Source organism: Gobius niger (assembly GCF_951799975.1).
Source record: "Gobius niger genome assembly, chromosome: 1".
Lineage (NCBI taxonomy): Eukaryota > Metazoa > Chordata > Actinopteri > Gobiiformes > Gobiidae > Gobius > Gobius niger.
In genome coordinates, this window is record NC_136852.1 from 48,599,210 (window position 1) to 48,626,636 (window position 27,427).

The 27,427-nt window shown below is 42.8% G+C and overlaps 1 protein-coding gene across 1 annotated transcript in view; it reads left to right on the forward strand.

Moving 5' to 3' along the window:
* Positions 1–5,107: 5,107 nt before the first annotated feature.
* tacr1a (tachykinin receptor 1a) overlaps positions 5,108–27,427 on the forward strand; it is a 110,096-nt gene continuing 87,776 nt past the window's right edge. The window contains exon 1 of the mRNA XM_079568319.1: positions 5,108–5,758. Coding sequence (XP_079424445.1) covers positions 5,352–5,758 — 407 coding nt within the window. The 5' untranslated portion in view covers positions 5,108–5,351. The remainder of the gene's footprint in view (positions 5,759–27,427) is intronic.

Here is a 27,427-nt window from a genome sequence, read left to right on the forward strand (position 1 = left end):
GCCCGAATGATCCTGGGAGCTCTGTTGTCGGGGGCTTCGTATCCCTGGTTAGATTTCCCAAGGCAAACAGGTCCTCGGTGACAGATCAGACAACAACCGGGCAATGGACAAGTGGAAGAAAATGGATGGATGGTACCAATCCGTCCATTACTTCAGTGCAAAAACACCAGTTGTAAACCACTATTCTGAATTTCTGAGCAGTTGCGAATCTCAACTCTCCTAATGTGTTTTATCAAAGTCCACTTCTCTCCACTTCACACGTTGCTTCTATGTCCCCTGGGGGCCTGTTCATTGGAGCCACATTCCCAGAGAACAAGCTCATTACAGACACAGGCTGCAAGTGTGAGCCAGTGGACCCTCTTAATGTCGATGTAACAGCCTCAAGAGGTCCATCCCACACCTCCTTAACCATGTCATTAGGCTGTGGAGGTGCTTAAGTAACCATGAGGGCGCAAATATACAGTTCTGTTATAAAACTATTTATTTATATGGTCTTAAACAAAGATTCTCTGCAACTAACAGTCCGGACCCAAAAGTGGGTTGCAGAATCCACCAAGGAATATTACACTTGTCTGATTGTTTTTGATAGTCATGAGCATCGCTGGTAACAACAGAACTCCGCAAAAACATACCTTATTTTTCTACTGAAGAAAGGTTGTCGAATTACCTTTAGATTACAGCTGTGGCGGCCAATTGATGTGTGAAAATTATGTCTCATGCTCCCTGAACCACTCTTTCACAATGTGAGCCCAATGAATCCTGGCATGCTCCCCTGATTCATTCTTTGGGCACCGAGACCTGACCAACTGCAGCAACCCCAGATCCCAGGGTTAGTGAAATTCAGGTGGCAGTTTTTATTTTGGTCAGACAGTGTATGTATATTTGGGTCGTGGCTCGCCTTGACAGGTTACAATTTGAGAACCGATGGTCAAAAAAGCCAGTTCAAGATATGATACATGTGGTTATGGCGGGGAAATAATATCTCAGGATATGGGCAAGATTTTAGGTATAAAGATGACGCCTGCCCCAGTCATTCAAACACAGTAAGACCAACACTCTTCATTGTCTCTGGACAAAGTTAGCACAGACAATACATGAATAATCACAGATGGCGACATATAAACAAGTTGCAACTTCCCTCTCTCTTGGCACAACAGCGTTTTTTGCCTCTTTGAACTGCATTTGTAGCTTCTGTGTTCCACATTGTTTTGCTGGATGCTTTTGTACAGCTTTGCTGTGTTTTTGTGAGGTTCATTTTCTTTTACTGCAGAGTCTGTACTGGCCCTAAAGGACCCAGCTTTTTAAAAGTAAACAAACAGATAGCTTGAGCTAAAGACATTTGAGACCTACAAATTTCTTCTTCTGAAACACTGAAGATTCACCAAGAGCCCCTCACACCTGCAGCACAGTGGTTGTCCATTCCACGCAGTGAATTAGTCTGGTCACGGAGCAATTGGAGCAGTTTGAACGGGCGGGCCTAATGTGCACAGATTGTCAGTGAAATAAACCAATTAGCAATTAGCGGATGTGACAACACCTGTAGTCCAATTCACAAAATTTGAACTGAATATACCCATGATTAGTTTTGGCTAACGTTAATGTTAATTGAACTAACAACATAGTGGTGCAGCGAGTGACATAACCTTGTCATTTCTTTGTGACGGTCGTGATTGGTTCGGCTCGGCCTTAGCCGCCAATCAGCAACTTGTTTACCGTGTATGGCCAGACCCACCTTCTTTCACACAGAAAAGAAGTCGTTGTGGTGAATCAGGCTAGAACAGTGGAGGTGTCACAAGGCGCTAAAGGAAACAAAAAAGGCACAAACGAGGAGATGGTGAAAGACTGTTGTGGAGCAGAGGGAGCTATGCAGGAGGGAAGAGGTGGAGGAGCTGACCAGTGCAGGACACCACGCTCTGAAACAGGGACAAACGATGCATCGCTTCAAAGGAGCATTGAAGGCAGTACTCCGGTTTCCCTGACCCAGAGCCGTTTTTTCCTATATGCAGACTACGCAGTTCCAACTACTTCCAACACGCGAGTATTTGTATTTGTATTTGTCTGTCTCCCGGTGCTCGTTTCACCTCATGATGTCCTCATGCGCGGCTCCTGCGCGGCTGAATCATGTCAGCTGTGTCCCGGGCGCTGCTCTCATGTTTTCTCTGCGCGGACTCGGGGCATCAGCTACACTCTCATTTAAACTCTCTTCTTGTTGTGTCTAGCGGAGAATCAGGACAGTAGTTTGATGGATAGACGAGAGTAAAGCCGTGTCCGTGGCCTTTTTGTCTCAAAGAGGAGTTGAATCCACACGTTCTCACGAGCACAGTTACTTACAGTAACTCTGGTTCTCTGAATGTGCACAGTCTATAACGAATTGGGATACTCACAGGCTAATTCTCAGTGGTAAGACTGAAATAACCGTCAGGTGCAGGATTCAATCAGCGGTTCCCAAACTGTGGGTCAGGGCCAGAAGTCAGAGAATGGGCCCATTTGCCATTTTCCATTTTAAAAAGTGGGGAAAATAGACCAGTAGTAGTCCTAAATTCCAGTTGGACAATGGCTTAGTGGTTCTCACACAGAGGTGCAGGGCCTGAATTGAGGTAAATACTTTCCACTTCTGCCCTGCTTTACTGCACAGTGGAACTGTTTTTGACCGTAAATGGGTCCGCTCTCCGTCAAATAACCATGGGATGCGTACTGTAGGGCCCCCGTGTGGGTTTTTGCTTAGGGCCCCAGAAGGGCCAGCCTGCCCTGACCTCCAAAAAATGCTGGTCAGGTTGGCCCTCAATGGCGGTACGCTCAGTCACAGCAACTTAAGACTAACCTAACACCTGAACACAATTCCGTTGTATAATTGTACAATGACAAATAACACTTACTTACTTACTAACTTACTTATAATATCATAAAATCATGCAGTTTTCTTGGGGGTTTCAACCACAAGAATTCAAAGTTGACACCTGCCGAAAAAATGCATTGACCATTTAAAATCATAAACTGCATGTTGCTGCTTGCTATTGATCACAAGTAATTAATCAGAGCGGCATCACCTGAAAAAGGCAATAATATGTGGAGCCATGACAAGAGAGAGAGAATGTTAACTCTTTGATGGAGCATTTTTCAATCAAATCAGAACTTAAACAGACATTTTAAAAGTACCAATAAATGATTGTGTTATCAGTGTCAAAGTTGTAAAAGTTGTAGAAGTTTACGTGTGTGTGGATTTCAGGATAATGAAATGTTTAGGTGCAATGTCAGTGTGGAGGGTGGGGGCTGGAGTGGCCGGATAGAGAAGAGCAGAGTGCGGGGGAGTGTGCAGGAGCAGGAGCAATATCATGCATCATCTCGAAATGGATCACCACAACATGAAACAGCAACGTTGTGGAGTATGAAGTGCTGCGTAAAACCTAATGATGAAACAGAAAAAGAAAGTCTTCGCAAAATTTGAAGCGGCTTTGATCAAGACTTCGCACTGACGTTTGGACAAGTGGGAAAAAGAAAAATCTGGACAGCAGTTTTTATACTTTTTGATAAACGTAGCAGAAAGAACAGACGAATCTGCAGCGCATCCACATTGAAGATTTCTGACATTAATCATCACACTTCACCTACCGGCCAAAGAGAGGAGTGTCTTTCCAAAGGACATGGGTCAAATTACTGCCTTACCAATGATAGAGCTACTGTACTATAGAGCTATACTATAGAGACTAGTGTACTGAGACAGTTAGTAGGAAACAGGATGTGACACGGAATTTGTTTCAGCTTATATTTTTAAGATAAGAATAACTTCAAATTTGTAAAATAAGAGGAAGGATATGAAGACAATTCAGTGCATGAGAATTATGAGAATAAGAGAATCCTTTTTCTTTCAGAGACACAATATTAGAATATGCAATCTCAATGCAGAGCAGTACTCAGTTACATTTACTCAAGAAGAAACTGTACTTAGTTATATCATTCCGTATGTTTTATTACTTGAGTACATTACACCAGAGTAGCACAGCGGTCTGTGCTTGTGCTTCACAGCTAGAAGGTCTGGGTTTGATTCCCACCTGGACGGAGCCTTTCTGTGTGGAGTTTGCGTGTTCTCCCCGTGTCTGTGTAGGTTTCCCGCAGGTGCTCCAGTTTCCCCTACCACTAAAACATGTACAATAGGCCAGGATGAATGATGTTTGTGTGTAAAGGCATGTCGGTTGGCGCAGATGTGTGCAGCCGCAGCAGCGTTTTTGTCAGTCTACCCCAGAGGAAATCGAACACCACCGAGTATGGAATAATCTCATGTAAAGCGCTTTGCGACCATGTCTGTGAAAGGCGCTATATAAATAAAGTTCTTCTTCTTCTTCTACTAATGAAGTATATTTACTCTTACTTGAGGAAGGAAAAGAAAGGGGAAAAAAAGTTATTCTGTGAGTAAATTGGAAAGTTACAAAAGTCTGAAGAGGCAGCAACTTGACTGACAACCTGATCTATCTATCTATCTATCTATCTATCTATCTATCTATCTATCTATCTATCTATCTATCTATCTATCTATCTATCTATCTATCTATCTATCTATCTATCTATCTATCTATCTATCTATCTATCTATCTATCTATCTATCTATCTATCTATCTGTCTATCTATCTACAGTATCTATCTAGCAACTCCAAGCATGAGTGTTTATTTGGGTCACTACTTTTTACTTCAAAGTAACGTTACTCTTAACTGAGAAAATGTTGTGGCTTCTCTACCTCCGTTTATATGTTCAAAACAGTCTTTGGTTTCTAAAAGCTGTGTAAATCTCAAAGCAAAGAGACCACATGTGGAGGTAAAACAAAAAAAATGTTGATGAATGAAGCAGCAGACCATTATAAACTTCCATTATCAAGACATTGACATTCCATAACATATTCGCTTCCTAATTAAATTTCCTGTTCTTGTAACATGCACCACAAACACATGCGCTCGCAATAATCAAATTACGCTTACACAAAAGACTTTGAGCGCCATGATTCATTCACCTGTCGCATCCATAGGTCTTACGACGGAGCGCTCCTATTGGACAGAGGGTCTTCGCGGTTCACTTTTAGCACCGGGAGCAGGAGGAGCGAGCGCAGAGCCGCCACGAGAGCCGACGGTGGCAGAGCAGAGAGCGCGAGCAGCTTCAAGTGAGGCAGGGCACCTCTTTGAGCGAGACGCGTAAAAAGTGCCAAAAGACGCACGGAAGAGAATGACCACATCCTAATCACTTTGCGTTACACTTCAGGCTATATCTAAAGACCGCTATGTAGTTTGCACTTTCCCACTTTGCTTTTTTTGGAGTGCGGCTTCTCAGTTGTAAGATTTAGCAGCCCCATAACTTTACTTCAGAGATGGACCCGCTCTTCAACACCACGGGGGCGCCGATCGGAGCCACCGGCGCTCCCAACACCACCAACAACGGGACCGAGTACTGGAACCAGTTCGTGCAGCCGGTGTGGAGGATCGTGCTGTGGGCCATTGCGTACAGCTGCATAGTCGTGGTCTCCGTGGTCGGCAACGTGACGGTGATTTGGATTATCATGGCACACAAGCGCATGAGGACCGTCACCAACTATTTCCTCCTGAACCTGGCGTTTGCCGAAGCCTCCATGTCCGCGTTCAACACCGTGATCAACTTCACGTACGCCGTGCACAACGAGTGGTACTTCGGACTGGTGTACTGCCGTTTCCACAACTTCTTCCCCATCGCCGCGGTCTTCGCCAGCATCTACTCCATGACGGCCATAGCCTTAGACAGGTAAGGCGTTATGTTACAGAGGGAAAGAGTTGGATTCATTGTGATGTTGACTTTTTACTCTCTTCTTGCAATCAATTAAGTATTATTGGGCATTTTTACGCATGGCAGTTTGATATTGTACTGAGCGTCCTTTTTTTTTTGCCGACTCTTTTACTTGTGAGAGGAGAAATTATGAAGTGGGGGCACAGTATCACTTATTGGTCGTGCCTTTTGCATTTCACATGTTAAAAGGTAGAGCTATTTGGCGCTTGGAATATGACTCTTAATTTGAGAAGGTCTCGCTGATTGGTGAAATAAGTTCTCTGCATGTGCATTTCTCGTGTAATTGTGTAAGCTGCCAATGGTGAGTGAAGTCTTGCTTTGTAAAAAAAAAAAAAAAAACAGTGACTGGTGGCCACATACGTTTTGGTAAAGCGTATCATAATCATTAAACACGACTTTGTATGTCAAACTTCCAGCTCCTTTTCTTCCATCATCGCTAACAGTGATGCGTGTAATTGCCGCCTATTGGCCGCTGTCGCTCTGAACGCGGCTCTCTCTGTCCACGCTGTCTTCATTAATGGCATGTTGCGCGGATCAGGAGCGCGTCGGGAATCAAACCGGTTCCGTATGTGGCAGCGGGCGCGCAGTAATTGTGCAGGAACGCAGCTGGATGCGAGAGGGCTAGATCTGACAAATTAGGGTTTTTCCAGCTAATATGCACGTATATGTGTATGTCACTGGCAGCCCCCCAAGGACACTGATCTCTGAACCCCCTCCCCCATTCTGTACATCTTTAGATATTGCTCTCTGACTTATTGTGAGGGTTTGAGAGGAAGGCGATTCGATTTCTCTCTATGCGCTCTAGTAGGATTGACACTGAAGCTGACTTTGATCTTTGACTTTTTAATCCTGAACTGTGCGTCTCATCCTCTTCCTATAATGTAAAGATACGCATAATCCAGGTTAAAAGTCGCTCATAGTGAATGTGAATGAATGATGCCACAATTATGGTGATGTCTTGTCCCTCCTTGTCCCTCCTTTGGTCGTGGTGTATGCCATTTAGGTCCAACCACCAATTTTAGATAATCCCCCACTGTCAATGTTGCCAAGTGAATTGTGTAAAAACCTAGGGTAAAGAATGACGTAATATATTGACACTCTTCCTAGACAAATTTAAATATTGTCAACTGGATTGAGAGGTGCATAGTGCACACACACACATCAATAGTCCTTGCATAAAATCAATGCATGCGTCGTAGCTTTGTGACATATTTGTGACCTGTGGCTGATGTGATTTGGGGCTAAAACAGCCGCCAGCAAATGAAATGGTCTGGACTTTAATTCCTGAAGTCCGTTCTACAATGTCCCACCCCAGCGTCTGACTATCCCACTTCAGCACACCTTCAAACGGAAATAATAGATATTTCAAGAATGGGTTGTGAATGTGAATGCATGACTCCTGTTAGCAATCGCTGTGTGATGGTTGTATAACATTTGATGAGAAAATGCTCACCCTTGAACTGAATGTGACTTCAAAGTAATTCCAATGGCATTTGCTGACATTAAAAAGGAATTCTAAGTGTCCTTTGATGTGACTCCTGAGAATGCTCTGACAGGGCGGGCACACACTTCACATCTCTTCATCATATTGATTTATTCACCACAGATTCATATCCCAGGCAGCCACTATGGGCTGTAGGCAGAGTATACATTCGGGTATGGGGGAATGTTTTGTCATTTTGAAACTGCTTTGGGCAAGCAGTCTGGAGCAGTGTAACTAGTTCTTATTTTATTTTATCCATCCATCCATCCATTTTCTTCCGCTTTATCCGGGGCCGGGTCGCGGGGGCAGCAGTCTCAGCAGAGATGCCCAAACTTCCCGATCCACACACACTTCCTCCAGCTGTTCTGGGGGGACCCCGAGGCGACACCAGGCCAGCTCGGAGACATAGTCCCACCACCGTGTCCTGGCGACCAGGAGGCATCCGGAACAGATGCCCGAGCCACCTCAGCTGGCTCCTTTCGACGTGAAGGAGCAGCGACTCTACTCCGAGCTCCTCCCGGGTAACTGAGCTCCTCACCCAATCTCGAAGGGTGCGCCCAGCCACCCTGCGAAGGAAACTCATTTCGGCCGCTTGTATTCGCGATCTTGTCCTTTCGGTCATGACCCAAATCTCATGACCATAGGTGAGAGTGGGAACATAGATTGATCGGTAAATCGAGAGCTTTGCCTCCCGACTCAGCTCCCTCTTCACCACTTCAGACCGATACAGCGACCGCATCACTGCTGACGCCGCACCGATCCGTCTGTCGATCTCACGCTCCATCCGTCCCCCACTCGTGAACAAGATCCCGAGATACTTGAACTCCTCCACTTGAGGTAAGGACTCCCCACTGACCTGTAGAGGGGAAGCTACCTTTTTCCGGTGGAGAACCATGGCCTCGGATTTGGAGGTGCTGATCCCCATCCCGGCCGCTACACACTCGGCTGCAAACCGCCCCAGAGCAGCTGAAGGTCCTGGTTTGTTGAGGCCATCAGAACAACATCATCCGCAAACAGCAGAGATGAGATCCTGAGGCTCCCAAACCGGACACCCTCCGGCCCCTGGCTGCGCCTAGAAATTCTGTCCATAAAAGTTATGAACAGAACCGGTGACAAAGGGCAGCCCTGGCGGAGACCAACACGCACCGGGAACAGGTCTGACTTACTGCCGGCAATGCGAACCAAGCTCCTGCTGCGTCATACAGGGAACGGACAGCCCTTAACAGAGGGCCCCGGACCCCATACTCCCGGAGCACCCCCCATAGGGCACCACGAGGGACGCGGTCGAACGCTTTCTCCAGATCCACAAAACACATGTGGACTGGTTGGGCGAACTCCCACGAACCCTCGAGCACCCGATGAAGGGTGTAGAGCTGGTCCAGTGTGCCACGACCAGGACGAAAACCGCATTGTTCCTCCTGGATCCGAGGTTCAACCATCGGCCGGATCCTCCTCTCCAGCACCCTGGAGTAGACCTTACCGGGGAGGCTAAGGAGGGTGATTCCTCTGTAATTGGAACACACCCTCCGGTCCCCCTTCTTAAAGAGAGGGACCACCACCCCGGTCTGCCAATCCAGGGGCACTGTCCCCGACCGCCACGCGATGTTGCAGAGACGTGTCAGCCAAGACAGTCCTACAACATCCAGAGACTTAAGGTACTCAGGGCGAATCTCATCCACCCCCGGAGCCTTGCCACCGAGGAGCTTTCTCAGCACCTTGGTGACTTCAGCCCCGGTGATGAGCGAGCCCACCTCCGAGTCCCCAGCCTCTGCTTCCTCATTGGAAGACGTGACGATGGGATTGAGGAGGTCCTCGAAGTACTCCTTCCACCGTCCGACGACATCCCCAGTCGAGGTCAGCAGCCCCCCACCCGCACTGTAAACAGTGCTGGTGAAGCACCGCTTCCCCCTCCTGAGGCGCCGGACGGTTTGCCAGAATCTCTTCGAGGCCGACCGTGGCCTCCCCGAACTCCTCCCAGACCCGAGTTTTAGCCTCCGCGACCGCACGAGCTGCAGCATGCTTGGCCTGCCGGTACCTCTCAGCTGCCTCAGGAGTCCCACAAGCCAACAAGGCCAGGTCGGACTCCTTCTTCAGCTTGACGGCATCCCTTACTTCCGGGCGCCACCACCGGGTTCGGGGATTGCCGCCGCGACAGGCACCAGAGACGTTACGGCCACAACTACGAGCAGCCGCATCAACAATGGAGGAGGAGAACAGAGTCCACTCGGACTCCATGTCCCCAGCCTCCCCCGGAATCTGGGTGAAGCTCTTCCGGAGGTGGGAGTTGAAGACCCCACTGACAGAGGGATCCGCCAGACGTTCCCAGCAGACCCTCACAACACGCTTGGGTCTGCCAGGTCTGACCGGCTTCCTCCCCTGCCAGCGGATCCAGCTCACCACCAGGTGGTGATCAGTTGACAGCTCAGCCCCTCTCTTTACCCGAGTGTCCGAGACACGCGGCCGGAGGTCAGACGACACAACTACAAAGTCGATCATCGACCTCCTGCCTAGGGTGTCCTGGTGCTACGTGCACTTATGGACACCCTTGTGCTCGAACATGGTGTTCGTTATGGACAAACTGCGACTAGCACAAAAGTCCAGCTTTATTTTATTTATTTGTTTATTTGACAGGGACAGTACAAGGAAACATTGCCAACTCGTTGGCCGATGTTCTGTACATAAGGCGTCTAGCCATCGGTTAATTTGCAGCCCCCTTCCCTGGTTAGGCTTTTGAGAGGGTTTATAAAAGAACAGAAAAATGAAAAATCAGTGAAAAGCATCAAACAATTCAACAATAAAAAGAAAGAAGAGAAGACATATCTGACCACTTTCCATCCCAAGTTCAGCCTCACAGTTCAGTGTTCACATTTTTGTTTGTTCTTCAGCCACAGCTTCAGCTTTTGTGAGAAAAGTCTCAGGTCCAATTGGGACTTTAACTCCAGTGGCAAAGCGTTCCATAACTGAGTCCCTTTCACTGAGAACGCAGACTGACCCAGAGCAGTTTTGCACCATTTCACTCTGCAGTTCCCGCTTACACCAGCTCTGGTACTCACTCCTTGGTTAGTGTATTTTTGTACTAATTGACACATTACAGACGGAGCAAGACCATTAAGACACTTGAATATAGTTTTTATAAAGGAGAAACTGATGAAGTTATCAAATGTCATCATTTTGTATTTTTTAATAATAGTGCAGTTCATTGGTTTTTGATCAAACACCTTTAGTGTTTGCTTGTAGAGTGATGTTAAAGGCTTTAGGACAGATTGTGAAGCCTGGCCCCAAATGACTAAACAATACAACATATGTGATAAAATCATAGCATGTAGATAAACTTGTGCCGCCTGAGTTGATACACAAGACCTAATCATACAGAAACAATTTAAATTTGTCTTGATGGTCTTAGACATTTTCCTGACATGGGCATCAAACTTCAGTTTTTTAGTAGTTGAATTCTTGTCCCCCTCAAATCCTCATTTTGTCCCAGTCTAGTCCAATTCCAAGTTCGAGTTCGAATCAAGTCTGTGCCACCGAAAGAATCTCTAAGTTCCAGTCGAAACATTATGACCAAAAACCAAGCCACAAGCTATTGAGTTGTACATGTTACAGAAAACACTCTCAGAAAGTGCATAAAGTTTTATTCCAGGAAATCAGAAATAAAATCTCTTTAAATATTCGGAAACTATGTAAAACGGCAATACTTATATGATGTTTCCACATGCAGAAATCCTGCAGGTTTTGAGTATTTCAAGTGTGAAAAAGGAAGTACTTATTCAGCTGCGGTATGATTTTAAGGTCACCTGACCTTGTTCTGATCAATCAGCACATCACAATGACGTTTTAAGCCGGTCTCGAAGTGGACAGAGGCTAACACCCACCAGCAACTGATGCCATGGATCGCAAGATTGTGATGAAAATCCTGTTCGCAAACTTTAGATCACATTTTTAGATCCTATTTCCGTCTGGAATTGCTCAAAAACTGCAGGATTGTATAAACTTATATAAGTATAGTGGTTTTATATAGTTTCAGAATATGTAAAGAGATTTTATTTCTGATGTCCTGCGACGAAACTTTATGATAGGAAAGTTAGCTGATGTCCTATTATGAGACCAGCCAGGGCCGGATCTAGAAAAAAAATCACGGGGTGGCCAGCAAGGTCAGGGGTAGTTTCTGGGATGGCGACACGTTTTACAATGTTGAATGTTTATAGCAAGTTTTGCTTGATCGCAAGGCAATTTTTTCCATTTAGATGCAGGTTGAGCCTCCCAAAATTATATATAAATAATAGCATTGCCCATAATATAAGTATGGGGTTTCTAACACAGGTGAAATTTAAACAGTGCAAAAAAAACTAAATCATCATCTTGGGAGCCAAAGGAATTGGCACCCTGCTCCTTATTTAGCTATAAAGTTGTTATAATTCTTCTAAAGCAGATGTGAGACTTGATATTGGTTATACAGAACAAAAAAACTATCAAAGAAACTATTTAAAGATCTGATTGCAACTAGTCCTTGAAACCATGCATTTATAAAGTGCCAGGTTGATGACTATACTAGAATTTAGACAGTTCCAGACAATGACAAAACTTGGCTGACATCAATGGGGTGGCCGCTGGGGTGGCAAGACCTTTACACTGCCACCCCTCTAGATCCGCCCCTGAGACCAGCAGAGACAAGCTCTATTCAACTTAATTAGTCCTCGGAATTATAGTACACTATATATTCACTCTATAAGGTACAGAACATGAAGTGCAAAAATTGTTGTCTTAAATGTGGGTGGTCGTGGGTCCCTGTTGTGAATAAATAGCGACGTTTTCTCTCTCAGATTAATGGGCGCTCGAAATAAGTCGCTGTTATTATCTCTACTGGAGAGATCATTAGTGGTGCTTTCGGAATTAAACAGTGGGAGAAGAGAAGGTTGTAGGATGCTGCTCTTTAGTCGTTATTTAAAATGATTTTTCGTTGATGAATGGTTTTAGACGCTTCATTCTCCAAGTTTGTTTCAGAGGATGTTTGAGAAAAGTGCAATAGGTCAAAAGGAGGTGTAACGGATTGTTTTAATTTGACCTGTTTCCTGGGCACGTCATTTCCGGTAATCATGGTAGGAAGTGTTTAAACGTGTGTATGTTGACACGGCGGGAGGAAGGCATCATATGGTTCTAACTTACTCTTAGCTCCTGGCTGAAAGGCGGATAAAAGGTAACTTTGATTGTACAACGGTTATGTTTATTGAATTGGTTGAACTGACATATGTTTGTTTTTAGCTCTTACGGTGGTATTGTGAACTCTATGGAAAATAAAGACGGCAAACACATCCACTTGTACGCTTCATCTCTCAGCTAGGCGGCTACAGTAAGAGCTTTTCCGAACTGGCTGTCGCCCATAAACCTACTCGCCTGCTAACCTGCTAGCTTGTGGGCTCCTTATCAACTGAGCCCCGGTTACCCAGCGAAGGAAGGAAGCATTTGGATTTCGGGGACCCGCACGCTCTTCTCGATGCTGCACTGCACTGGTTGGACAAGTTTGACCCGTGGGCGCTGTGAGTACTTCCAGCTTGAACTGTCATACGGAGCTACAATTAAACTAGCGCCACACGGAGCCATGAACAAAACTGAACCCGCATGAACTGATGGAGTTGCATAAAAGAAGATAATGGGATTCGCCTTTTTGTGTTTAAAATGCAACGGTGGACCTTTTTACGTAATTTTTCATTGGAGATAATGTTGCACTGTTTGAACTTGTATTGGCACATTTAATCTTAGATATTTTTTAAATATGTAAAAGAAAAGAAAAAAAAAAAAAAACTAATAATAATGGTGCAAGGTACAAACGAAGACGCTGAACAAGAATGTATGGATTCTACAGAGGATGTTCAAAGGAAGGAACGACTTATGCTTACATTATATGAACAATGGAAAACCGATGTCCGTGATGCAAGGAAAAGACTCATGAAGTACATATCTGAAGAGGAATCGTGGTCATTGATTGATCATCTTAAGGCAAGCAGTAAAAGCGTAACGGGAATTTTCGATGAAATCCGACAAATGGCTACGCCAGCAGTTGATGTAAGACAACGAATTGATACCTGTCAAGCTGTTACATCAGAACTTATTAGTATTGCTTATGGCCGAGCTATTGATGACAAAGAGAATTTTGATGAGGACGAGGAAAGAAATAAACTACATGAAATGCTTTCCCGGGATTATGCAATGTCGGTTTATGGATCGGAGGCATCTTTTCTTTCTGACAAACAATTAATAGCTGTTAAACGAGTTGAAGCTGCTGCTGATCTGGCTGCAAAAAGGGCAAACTATGAACTTATGCTTGAAGAGGAAATAATAAGAAAATCTATAATTCTACTTGAGGAACAACAAAAGAGAGAGATGGAAGATAAAAAAATTGAGTTAATTCGATTTCAAGCAGCTAGAGAAATTCGTGTTGCAGAAGCGAGGGTGAAGGTTTATGATGAAATTAATACAGACGGTATGGAATGTTTTGAACTTCAGAACGTCATCCCCCCTGCAAAACATACCGTGACAAATAAGACACAGGTTAAGGCCACGGTTACAGCTGTGAAATCTACAAGTGCCCCGTTTGTCAGTGGGATTTTGGATACTTTCTCTAAGAATTATGCCCAGAATGGCAGTGCTATAGCTGCTCCTATTTCACCCTCTGATGATCATGTCAAAAACGTTGCTTGCAGATCCACTCAAGATCCTGTCTCAGCCTCTTCAAAGACACTTTCCCCTGTGCTAATTGATAATTGTGAAATTTCTTCGTTAATTCAAATTGTCCAAGACAATATTGCTTCAAGTAGACTTCCGACGCCTGAACCATTCATTTTTACAGGTGATCCAATTCAGTTCATTGAATGGAAGGCTGCATTCACGACACTCATTGGCAGAAAGGATATAGTACAGGAGGAAAAACTGTATTATCTGAAGAAATATGTCGGCGGTTCTGCTAGACAAATGTTAGATGCAACTTTTTTCCGAACTGATCCTGAAGCTTATCAAGATGCATGGAAGCGACTCAATGAACGTTTTGGTCAACCTTTCATAATACAAAGGGCATTCAGGCAAAAATTGAATAACTGGCCAAGAATTCATGGAAAAGATGCAGAGGGACTCAGGGCTTATTCAGATTTCCTTACTTCCTGTCTGAAAGCCATGCCTTATGTTAAAGGTCTTGAGATTTTGAGTGATTGTGAAGAGAATCAAAAAATCATCTCCAAAATGCCCGATTGGACTATTGCCAGCTGGAACAGACGGGTCACTCAGAGCCTCATGCAATCTAATGTGTTTCCCACTTTTAAGGATTTTGTTTCATTCATCACAGTTGAAGCAGAAATTGCTTGTAATCCATTTACTTCTCTCCATGCTCTTCATTTCTTGGATAAGGGCACCTCATCTTCAGAAGTAAAAGGGCCCAGGGCTTGTACCCTGACTACCTCTACCTCGAGACCTAGGTCTTCCATAAGACCGAAATCTCTGTGCCTTTGTTGTGAGGATAACTTTCATGAACTGACGGTTTGCAAGAAATTTATGGATTTGCCTTTTTTGGAACGGCGTGTCTTTGTAAGGGAGAAGGCTTTGTGTTATGGATGTTTGGAACAAGATCATGCAGTAAAGGACTGTCAGCATAGACACTTTTGTAACATTTGTAGTGGCAGACATCCAACAGCACTTCACAATGTACATTTTGGAAGCAATAAGCCATTTCTTAAATTCGTGTCCTCAAGGGTATTTGCCCACTCTAATATCTAATGATTATATTTCTTGATGGGAATCACTCGTATTGTTTGTACTCGTGATTGGGGGGAGTGTAACGGATTGTTTTAATTTGACCTGTTTCCTGGGCACGTCATTTCCGGTAATCATGGTAGGAAGTGTTTAAACGTGTGTATGTTGACACGGCGGGAGGAAGGCATCATATGGTTCTAACTTACTCTTAGCTCCTGGCTGAAAGGCGGATAAAAGGTAACTTTGATTGTACAACGGTTATGTTTATTGAATTGGTTGAACTGACATATGTTTGTTTTTAGCTCTTACGGTGGTATTGTGAACTCTATGGAAAATAAAGACGGCAAACACATCCACTTGTGCGCTTCATCTCTCAGCTAGGCGGCTACAGGAGGTATGGCATAAATGCAACTTGATTTTGCTCATAATTAAATTTTAACCAGTCATAGACACATTGTTTCTATTATAAATGAGAGATTAAAGTCACATGGTTTGTAATGTACAGAAACGTGTTTTTGTCAAATGGTTATAAAACTGGGTTTTTGTGGTTTTGAAATATTGACTTTCATATTTTAATTTGTGTAGGCCAGTGTTAATTTTGACAACATATTTTGATTTAGTTTTAGTCATGATTTAGTAAAATAATTCTCTTCAATTTTAGTCTAGTTTTAGTCGACTAAATCTAAGACTTATTTAGTCAACTTTGCATTTAAAATATAAAAAAAAAAAAAAATGAATATGAATAAACACTACACACTACCTTCCTTGATACATTGTACCTAACTGAATTTAGTACAATGTAATGTGCTCTGTAACAACCTGTAATAACTTGTACCTATGTAGTACGTACACAATGGAATAACTTGTATTAGTACTTAGGACTTAGGGTTAGAGTTAGAATTATGTCTTATTACATTATGTACCTACAACCTACAAATACATATTATACCATTGTGCATCTAGCCATAAAACAAGTGTTAATGGGATGATTGGGGGGTCTGATTGGGGGGGTCTTTCATCTCCCCCGGTGTCTCTGGCCAGAAAACCACAATTGCAACTTTCCCTGCTCCGACCTAGAGGCGCAATACACACTGATGGAATCACAAAGAAGAAGCTTACAGGCTAACGGGCAGAGCTAACTGAGGGCTAGCACCACTTTAAATAATGAGTTAAATTAAAAAAATGTAATGTTTGAGTGGGAAAAAAAAATGTCCATTGTATAAGTAGGTTGTGGCACAATGTACAATATCACTCTCTCCATTTGTCTTTTCTGTCAACGTATTATTTACTCTCACGGACAATTAATGAGTAAAAAACTGTAACATGCTACGACACCTGCAGTGGTGCTTATGGCCTCTAGGGGCATGAGTTACCTAGTACTGCTTTAAACTCCGCCTTAACGAGTCCTTTTCTCCAATTCAGCGTTATCCAAATCCAAAAGCGTCTTGACTTGAGATTACAGCCCCTAGGCCAGTGTAACACCTCATTTGAAAGCTAAGAACAACAATTCACATTGTCGCCGTGATTACTCCACGTTTTTGGTCAGGTTATGGTCTCTTTTTCGTAGTTTTGTTGTTGTGTTTTTGTTGCTTTTTCATCGCTTTTTTCCATTGCATTTGAATGCATTTTGAACTCTTTGTCACATTTTTCTGTTGCGATTTTCAACACGCTTTTAGATTTGGGTTATGCCAAAGGTGGGGATTAAGAGGTTAAAATGACTGTTATCAGGTTGTTTTTATCATAACTTCAGCTTTTTTTTGGGCTTATTTATGCTTATTTAACAAGGAAAAGACAATATTTGACATTATATTTTACAAGTCTAAGTTGTATTTGGGTTGCGGCTTGCCATGCCATGAGACTGTGGGTCTCGACATCCTGATAGTTCAGAATTAAAGTGTTCAACATTGCCGGCAAACTTTTTTCTCTAACGGTCTTGGTTTCAATCCGCAGTAAAGTTCAGCTTGACCACAGCTTGACTTCATTGCTATTACATGCTGGAATGAAAAGGCTTATGGCGCGCGTGCTGCAGTGATACAGGCAAGATAATAAATAAGCCGGGCTCAATATGTTTCTATCAATAACAAACAATCTCTGGAGGTGGTGATAGCTTGTCTGACATATTTTCTGCTTATCTTTTCAACACTGTGTAGAAATTGAACCCAGCTCCGTGGATTGGCGCTTGTTCCATCGGTGAATCCATTCCCTCGGCTTCCGAACAGTAATCGCACATTATGACCTCTGCGTCCACGCGTCCGTCATGTTGTTGTTGGTCTGCATCTCCGGCGATAATGGGCCGTAATTTCCCAGCATGCCTCGCTGGGAGTGCGCAAGCTGTGAACCTGACCTTTTCCCAAATGAAGTTAAATCTCAGAGCTTAGCGAGAGGAGCTGAGCGGAGGTGACAGGTTACAACCAGAAAACAGCGTGGTGTTTGCGATGATACAAATTCACGGCAGTGTTGGAAGCGGAAAGCATTTGGCCATATCTTATTGGCGTGAAAGACATTTTTCTCTTGTTGCTGTCGGTATGTCAGTGGTTTTGAAATAAAAATGTACATGCGGTGTCAAGGAGGAAGAAGCTCCAGCGCTGTGTGGTCTGACCTGGCAACAGATAGAAAATCCTTGAAACAGAAGACAAGAGGAGGAACTGTGATATATATTAAAGGTGCTAGAGCGTTTTAAAGGTGCATTATGGAGCTTTTTATGCTGCACAAACTTGATATTTGTGCATAATTTGCCGTTTTGTGACCCCATTGGCTGCATGGGTGGTGTTGGCACCTTTACTCACACTCCAGGATCAATTGTTTTGTAGGTTTTCTGGCGAGAGGGTTTGTCTGCTGTGAGAACCTAACAGAAACTCCTGGAGCCACCGCGTTGGAACGTAAATGCGTCATGCTAACCACTCAAACCCTGTAGTCATCTCTGAAAAAGAATGTGGGCTAATGGAAGCTCATTCTTTCTATGGTTTGGGTGGGTTTTTGGAACCAGCTCCATGATATAGAAGAGGCCAAAAATCAAAATTGTGAAAGGAAAAATATGGGACATTACGCATGTTAAGACAAACACGTGGAGGTGGGATGGACAAGCCTGTGTTCAATAATGAAAGAGGGGCAAAAACGTGTTAAAGCCCAATAGCGTGAGGAACTTCCCGGTGTGTACGCCCACTCCTTTGGGAGCTAAGGGAGGCTATCGCTGTCTCTCAATTGTGAGGATCGTCAGTGTCTCGACCACTTCGGAGTGTGGTGTTCCAATTCACTTGGACCCCTTGCGCCCTCGCACCTCGACTCCTCCGTTTGGCTCATTTACCCAGGATGCACCAGTGGATCCTCCGCCGCCTGGTAGAGCTGAATATTACCCATAATTGTTCCACGTTTGTGCAAAAAAATGATTATTCTAATATAGTATAATCATTGGTAGACTGTTGTAAGTAAGTAAAGATGTAAAATTAGGTTTATAAAGCACTCCAGCAGAGGGCAGTAGATGGCACTTTTGTCTTCCTCTTTTAACAAGAAATAGTGAAGATTATCAAGGGATGCACCTGCAGCAGTTGTGTTTTCTTGTATCAGTAAGCAAATATGGCTAAAGGTTGGGTGAAGAATTTTGCTTAATTAATGAGAGCGAACTGGATCAGGGCCTTGTTTTGGTTTCTGGAGTAGAAGGAGAGTGTGTGAATGAATGGCCTTATTACGGGAAATCGGCATAAGAGGATACAAGATTTTTCAAAAAAGTGTAAATGAGACAAAACACAATTCTATAATCATATTCCAGTAAGAAATCAATGCTCAAAAAAGCCAACGTTGACCGTTTTACTCCTAAAAGAAATTGTTATTCTAATATTGAGTAAAAAAAATGTTCTGACATTGCCACATGAAACCTCTATGTACCATAATCTGTCCTGAAGGCCCATCCTGTTTTAGGAGTACGGCAAAGCCTTGATTTTAACATATCATTTAGAAAAATGACTAAAACAGCAACCAAAATAGGTGTTTTCCTGTACACCCAATGCACTCCCAATGCACTGTCAATAAACAGCTTATTAGTTAGAATTTACACTCGGGCCTACTCACCGACCAATTTAGGATTTGCCAATTCATTGTCCTGTTAAATAGTCGCTGTGCAGCTTACAGAGAAGACACTAATGGACATTTTAATGGGACTAAAGCCTGGCTCTGCTGGGTGCACGGGCAACCAAGCTAAAATTAAAATACATTATATATTATGCAAAAAACATTGTTAGTTATTTGCCTGGCCACTTGCTTGAATAACTACAGTATAACCCATTTGCAGTGAGGATATTGTCAATAACTGGCTTTGGTCTTTCATAATAACTGCGAAAATATATGAAAGAGCGTATTTGAGCTTTCGATTAGCCGGACAAGAGGCGTGCGCAGTCTTGTGCAAATGTGGACAACAACAACAACATATTTGCATAATTGTTGTGAGAGAGTGTTATGAGCTGATAAAGGAAGCCATGGGAATTGTTTTTCATAACATGTGGTTCAAATTGCCATGGGCATATTTACTGATTGACAGAGGTCGATCAGTTGACAAGTTGTAAATTAGCACTTTTGCTAACGCACTAAAATCGCACTAAAATCATTGCATCTGGTTTGCCCAATGTACATGTGATGTCCGTAATAAACGAATAAAAAAATAAAAAAAGTTACGGCAGAACCATCTGAGTCTGTTAAAATGACCAACAAGTTTAGCTTTTTCAACTATGACATATTATGAAATTCAGAAGCCTTTTTACATTATACATAACGGAATCAAACTGCAAAGTGCTTTGTCTGTTTTGTGGTTATTATTTGTGGGTTGTGGCTTATCTTTTAGGTACTATACATGATATATTTTTCTAGCAGTGGGACAAATGTAGTTTTGTCCTCCTTTAGAATATTGTAAACGCAGACATTTGTGGGGAAAGAAACACTGTCCATCTAAGTATAAAGCATTTATATACTTTTATGAACATTCAAGCTACTTTTCAGTGATCCTGCAAGTTGTGAAATGTGCCTATAAACTCGTACCTCTGGACAATCGGGATGTTAAAATATAAAACGTAACTTGTTTACCTTAAATCCTTTTTCGTAGACCCTCTGGTGGTCATACAAGTGTTGATGGGAAGATTGGGGGGTCTTTCATCTCCCAATGGTGTTTCTGGCCAGAAAAAACACACTATTGGAATCACGAAGAAGAAGCTAACAGGCTGGGCTAAGCTAACTGTGTGCTAGCTCCACTTAAACAGTGTTTACAGGCAAGTTTGAGTGAAAAAAATGAACTCCATTGTGTAATTGGATGTACAATATCCCTCTCGCCCTTTGTCTTTTCTGTCAGCGTAGTATTTACTCTCACGGACAATTAATGAGTAAAAGAACTTCACATGCTACGACACCTGCAGTGGCGCTTATGGCCTCTAGGGGCATGAGTTACTGCTTTAAGAATGAGGTTGGACCACAAGTAACATATTATTAATTTAGTGGCTTCCTCTTTCATTTCATTGTCTGTAATTTAAAAAAAAGTGTATGTATCCTCAGCATTTCACTCAATCCAAAACATGCACAATTGCTTCCAGCTTGGTAGTCCTGACCACTATCCTGATCTTGAGCTACAGTATGCATTGTTGCATATTCAGGAGTACCTAGCTGATGATGGTTGATGGTATGTTTGGCATATACAGCACGGGTCAAAAGTTTGGAAGCACTTTTTTAAGTATTGATTGATTGATTTTTCTTTCACTTCAAAACTGTTTACATTGTAGATTCTCACTGATGGCATTGATTTATGAACAGACACATATGACAAAGACCTTTTGCAATCGATATACGTGGAAGAAACCAGCAATATCTTTTAAAAGTTTTACATATCAGCCCAACACAATAAAGGCTTTTTCAGTAAATAGAGAATAATGATTTGAGGAAGGCCTTGGTTTTTCATTTTTCTCTTAGGTGAGAAAAAGAGCGTATTAACTTCCTGAGCATTTTGTGTCTAGCTTCTCACATATGGGGAAAAATTAAATAGAAGAAAAAAGAAAAGGTTGAAAATGCAACAAAACAGCGACAAAAACATGTAAAAAGTGACCAAAAAAATGACAAAAAGGCAATTTCATAATCCACACTTTTACTTTGGCTTCCTCAAAGTGTAAAAACAGACTGGAACATTGTCAGTGTAAAATTCATACAAGACCTTCACATGGCTGTGCTCTATCTTTTTGATAAAAAAAAAAAAAGGCTACATTGAGTTCACATGATTCTCGCAATCAGACTCAAGCATTGTAGCTGCACTCATGAAAACACAGCAGTTGGTGCTTTTAGAAAGATTTATACAGGATTTTTCCTTGTTATGATTGTTGATACAAGACAAAGGGGGGAAAAATTGGTATCGTCTTCCCTTATTATTCATCATTTAGTAGGAAGTTGCTACAAGGCAGAACAGAAATGAGGCCAGGCGCCCTTCCTGCTGCAACTAAACACGTATACATATAATGCGATTGGAATTGGTAATGCGGGTGAATCTCTTGCCAAGACCTTTCTTTTTGCATCTGATTTAACATTTGAAATTGCGTGCGTGCCTAATCAGATGTTATCACCACTTCTGAAAGGGTACACAAGCTAGAAAAGCCCTCCTATTATTGTTCAAGAGTCCTCCACTTTTATAATCTTTCAAAAAGAGCTCAAAAAGAAAACGTTAACAAATCCTGTTTTAAAAGTAAACCACATAACCATAGCTGACATGCTAATAATTTGTTTGGTTTAGGCTTTGATTACTGCAGGGTCACATGATACATTTCCATCCAGTTTTGCATTAATCCATTAATTCAACTGCAGCTCCAAATCCAGGAAGCAACATATTTTCTGGCTCTTCTGGAGACTTTGCGTCACCTTAACTTAACGCTATACTGACTACACCCTATAGGAATAAATTAACTGTCCGAGATAACCACATGCACAATATCCTGAGCCACTAATTCAACAGGAAACAAACTCAGCCCTCCAAGGCACACGTTTTTTTCAATTATGCCCTTATGAAAGAATCCCATTATAAAAAAGCAACCTCCCCCACTTCACGGTACCTCGCCGCACACGCTCGGGCAGCAGTAACAAATCAGAGGGCTATTGGCTGAGACAGACCCACTCTTTTCTATTGAATAAAGCAATAAACCCTCAATGCAGCTACCGTGCACCACCTCCGTAGCTGCGTGTTGGTCATGGTTTAGCTCATAACTTCTAATGTGTATTCATGGCCTCATATGTTCAACTGTCTTCTCACGCTCCGGATTTACATTTCTCAGCGCCTTCTTCTTGGATGCATTTTTTCTCCCTGGGGCGTCATCATTTCACTGACTTACGGTTGGTTCAGTCCTTCTGCTGGGCTGTAAGTGAATGCATCAAATTGGCCAATATTGTGCAAAATAGACTTTTCTGAGGCTGTTATCAGTGTTGCAACATTGCTCCCTTGTCAACAACGCGTCTGTGCTACTCCAAAACCAACAAATAGAGATTCATTTTCAGATCTCTTTGCACCCAAACCGTTTCCGCTCCTCCTGAAAACTCCAAAACTTAAAACAAATCAATCGTCTTGGGGAAACTGTGCCCGAAAAGGCAGTTGTGTGTTCAGAGCATGGTGGCTCACAGCAATTAGACCCTAGGTTTGTTTTTTTGTGCCCTAAGGGTCTTTCTGGGTGGAGTTTTTATGTTCTGCCCCTGCATAGGTTTCTTATGCCACTAAAAACATGCACAAAAGGGTCACCACCGGAGTTCACGATGAATGGAAGTGTGAGGGACAATGGATGGAAATTAGATTCAGTTTCCGACCTTGATCCTCGCAGGGAATTTCTCTTTGTTACAGTCAGTTACCGGGCCGAAAATGAAAATGACGTGTAATCTAGTTCGTTACTATTTCTAAATCAGTAATCACATTAAAGTTACTTATACCATGGCCAGTGAGAATTCTAATGCTAACTGCCATGCTTTATTTTCATATAACGCACAGTTAAGTATTCATACTCCACAAGACTCGAGAACTTTTTTTCTCACAGCTCCTGTTTGGCAGTTCTTGCAGGTTGTTCTTGACACCTCAGCTGAGATTCTGCTGTTGTGATTGGCCGGATGTTTAGTGGGCGGGGTTAATTTAGCGGAACCGGGAAGCGAGAATCCAATGTTTAGTTTGTGGGACCATGGTATAAGCAGATTAAACAACTCGGAGCCGTGCATTAAACAGTTTTAATGCACTTCACTTCTTGACTCTGTGTTATGCATTAAGACTGTATGATGCGGGGCCCCTCATTGTTTAACACTTACATATATCTAGGTCAGTGTGCGTTATATTTTGGTTATATCCCTCTTCCTACGTCTCGGGGATTGACGTAACATACACGACAGGTCACGTTTTCAGCATGAGGACAATGTTGAATACGTTATGTCATCACTCTACTTCCGAGTCCAACAGAACTTAAGCCCTATTCACTGTGATGAGATTTAGCTGATTTGAACCTTCTGTAGAGGCGACTACAAGGCTCTGTTTAAACATCTGATCACAAAGAAATATAACATTTTCTTTAGTAATGCTTTTCTGGCTTTAATTATCAAGTTATTTTTTCCATACAGAATGAAGGCTTATTTTAAATATGAAAATATCTTCATTTTACTTGGAGAAATGGTGAGATATATTGTTTGAACAGTTTTTGGCGGCCTTTTATCTGTTGTTATTTCAGCAGGAGATTCAGATAAAGTTGCTTTTCTTTTCTGTGTTTATCTATGGAACTCTCGGCTGTTTGGACCCGGTGGTAATCCAACTTAGTAACTTTTAAAATCAAGTAATCAAGAAAGTAACTAAGTAACGTTTTAAAAGAGTAATCAGAAATCAGTAATCCGATTACTTTTTCAAGTAATTGTGGCAACGCTGCTGACAGTAATGAAAGTAATTAACATTTAAAGGTAATGCCTCAATGGGCCCATTAGAAAGAATCCATTCCATAGCCATTGAGACCAACCTCCAGCTCAACTACTGTAGGCTCTGAGCTATAGATTCATTGCGATACAGTTTTACATGTGCTCTTCAAAGACATCAGACTCTTTTTGCCACATGAATGTGCATTTAGCAGATGCCTCAGAGCCTTGTCACTCTGTCGTGGGTAAACAACAGTCTAATCAACACCTGCCATTTCTGTCACTTTGATTCAGACCAGAGAGAGACAAATGCCTCGAGGAGAAAGGGCCATGTTTAAGCTGCAGAAATAACATGAAGTCACATAGCTATGGAGGCCCTGCAGGGATAAAGACTACTGTTCTGGAACAATAAACAGTGTAAATGTTAATGTTTTTATTCTTATTCACAATAAGTGTATATGGTACGCACTTGCTTCACTTTTATAACAAACATAAACCAGGATTACAAGTTCCATACCTCAACGTCGACGCTCTGTTGGCCTCTTGTTGTCATGCTGTGATATTAATTGCATGCCCTCTCTAGGTTATTGTGTACTAGTTTGTGTAATTACCTCTCAGTCTTATTTGAATGATCCTATTATTCGATTTTACTTTTTATTTATTTGAACAATTTTGATGTTCTTCCAGTTTCCTCTGGAGGAGCCCTCTGCCTCGGGAGCGGTGATTGGCTGTGGCTGCTGGGGTGGGTGTCTGGATGGAGGTGTGGTTTTTCTACCGCGCCTTGTCCGGGCACCCTGTGTTGGTCCCTGTGGCTGCAGCCGAGGAGCCGCTCCCGATGCAGACGACTCCTTGGATGGTGTTTCCTTACCTGGTTTATCTGTACCCAGCCTTATCTCAGCCGTATGTCCATTGCATCCATTGTTTTACCTTGAGTGTGTGTGGCGCTTGTGTGGTGTGTCTCCTGGGAGGTGGGTGGGGAGAGTGTGATTGCAACAGTGTGTTTGTATTTGTGGGAGGATGTCGGTGTGAGAGAATGTTTTAAAATGTGTAAAGCACTTTGTGTTACATGAAATGTATGAAAAGTGCTATATAAATGAAAATTGATTGATTGAAATGGATTGATTGTTATGTCATATCTCTCCCATTGCTGGAGAAATTAACAGTGCTGCCAAAACAGGACATCCAGTATAAACCAAATGCTTAACCAAAAATCAAAAACAATCAAAAACATTATTAACAGTGCAGACAAAGGAAGCATGAAACAACTCTGTTAGCTAGTGTTGGGGCAACTACTAAATTTTACACAGTGGTTCTCAACTGGTGGTCCTCATCTTAAACATATTCAAACCACGACCCAAAACACAGTTATATTTAAGATTTTGCTAAAAAATTTCCCAGCTTTTTTTATTTTGGCAATTTTTTGTGATGGTTATAGTTCAGTTCGTTATAGTTATAGACATTGACAGGAAGTGACATAGATAGAGGCAAACAATTTTAAACTGTTAAATAAAAATAACTTTTTGTGTTATATAGATAGATATATAGATGTTCCATCTAAATAAGCAATATTTTCAAAAGCATGGTGGCGCAGCAATTAGCGCTCGTGCCTCACAGCTCAAAAGTCCCGGGTTCGATTCCCACCTGGACGGGGCCTCTCTGTGTGGAGTTTGCATGTTCTCCCCGTGTCTGCGTAGGTTAGTGGTAGGTTATAAAAACATGTGCAATAGGTTTATCCTCCAGCCAGGTGTTTCTGACCACCAGCCTGGCTCCACATCATGGAGACGGGTCCCCGAGCGCCAGACCATACTGGCAACTCACTGCTGGCAGCTCACTGCTCCTACAGGTCGCGCCAGGCGACACTGAGGAAGGGTCAAATGCAGAGAACTAGATTTCTCTACAGAGATTAATACAGTATAACTTAACTTAACTTAACTTAACTTAAAGCCTGTCATATGCACTTTAATAGACTGTATATAATTGCCTGCATGGCCCTGCAATTTGGAAAATGAGACCCTCGTACATACTTCGTTTCGTACAAGGGTCTGGAACTTCACAATTGAGCTCCGTTATCAGGTGGGAGGATTGAACTCCTTTGAAACGATTGGATCTGATTTTCGTTAGCGTTTGGTCGTGACGTATGTAATGCGCCCGAGTGAGTGAAGCGAGCCATCATAGTTCTTGGGGACATTCCTTGCACATTCCAATTCAACATTCAATTTTAATTTCTGGATATTTGGGAGCCGAGCCAGGACGGATTGAAGAGCTTCCATTACTTTCGTATCCGCCGCCATTGCCAAACTACAACGCGCAAATCGGCGTGAATGCTTGACGTCACCTACAACCCCCGCCTCCCCCGCTCGCTGAATGGCAGGTAGAAAGTCAACCGATGTAACGCAGCCACTGAGATCAGAACCAGACGTACATGTAGGGAAATTACAATTGACCGGAATTTACGGATGGCTAAGGCCAGGCAATCCATTTGCTGATCTCAGCAACTAATCTGAATCCCCGGTGCCACCACTTTGACCAATGAGACGAGCTTTCCCATGAACCGGCCTGTCAGGTCCTATCAGGGGGAAAGGGGGAGCTTGATTGTTTACTTTTGACATTTCACTCCTCATTTTGCAAACTAAGAACAGATATCTTTGCAGACTATCACTTCAAATGAACAAATCTACTTTGGGGTCCCACCCCACCAGTTGAGACCCACTGATCTAACGTGCTGTTGAAATGCTTTTATGTCAACAATAACTCCAGTGTACAGCCTTTATAACAGGGAGATACTGGTATCCAGCAAACAGTGCTCATGGTAAATGGTTTCAACGTGTATAGCACTTTTCCACCCTCATTAGCGCTTTACAGGAAAGGAACCGCTCACCCATTCGCACTCTCTTTCATATACCAATGTACGCAGACACTGGAGGCAAGATGGGTAAGGTGTCTTGCCCAAGGACACAACGACAGTGTTCATCTTCAGGAGCTGGGATTCGTATCCCCGACCTTCATAAGACGACCTGCTCCACCAACTGCGCCACTGTCGCACTCATGGAAGGAGGCTGTTGAATAAGCATTAAAAGACATGGCTCAGGCGTTTTCAAAAATAGTCTTTATTTCAGGACCAGAAACATAAAAAAAAAAACACCAACTCACCCAGTATCACTTCTGATGATGACATTATCTTGCTTTACCTCCGGCGATGCCATTTTATTGACCGCAAATACACGTTCCTGAATAAACTGTATTCACCGATGTGTCCCTGGCCCCTCGCCCCGAGCATAACCTTCATCTAATTTAAACCATAAATCAAGTCTTAACCGCAGCTCTCTAAACAGGATATTTCCATTAAGAGATAATGGTCGCGGAGCTGAATGTTGTTTATTTTAAGGGGACAATACAAACAACCACTCTGAGCTGCGACTGAGCGGGCATGTCTATCGACATAGTAATTTCCTGATAGATTAAAAAAAAACAAGACAATCCAATGAAAGCTGATTTAAAAACTGTATCATAATGTTTTGTTG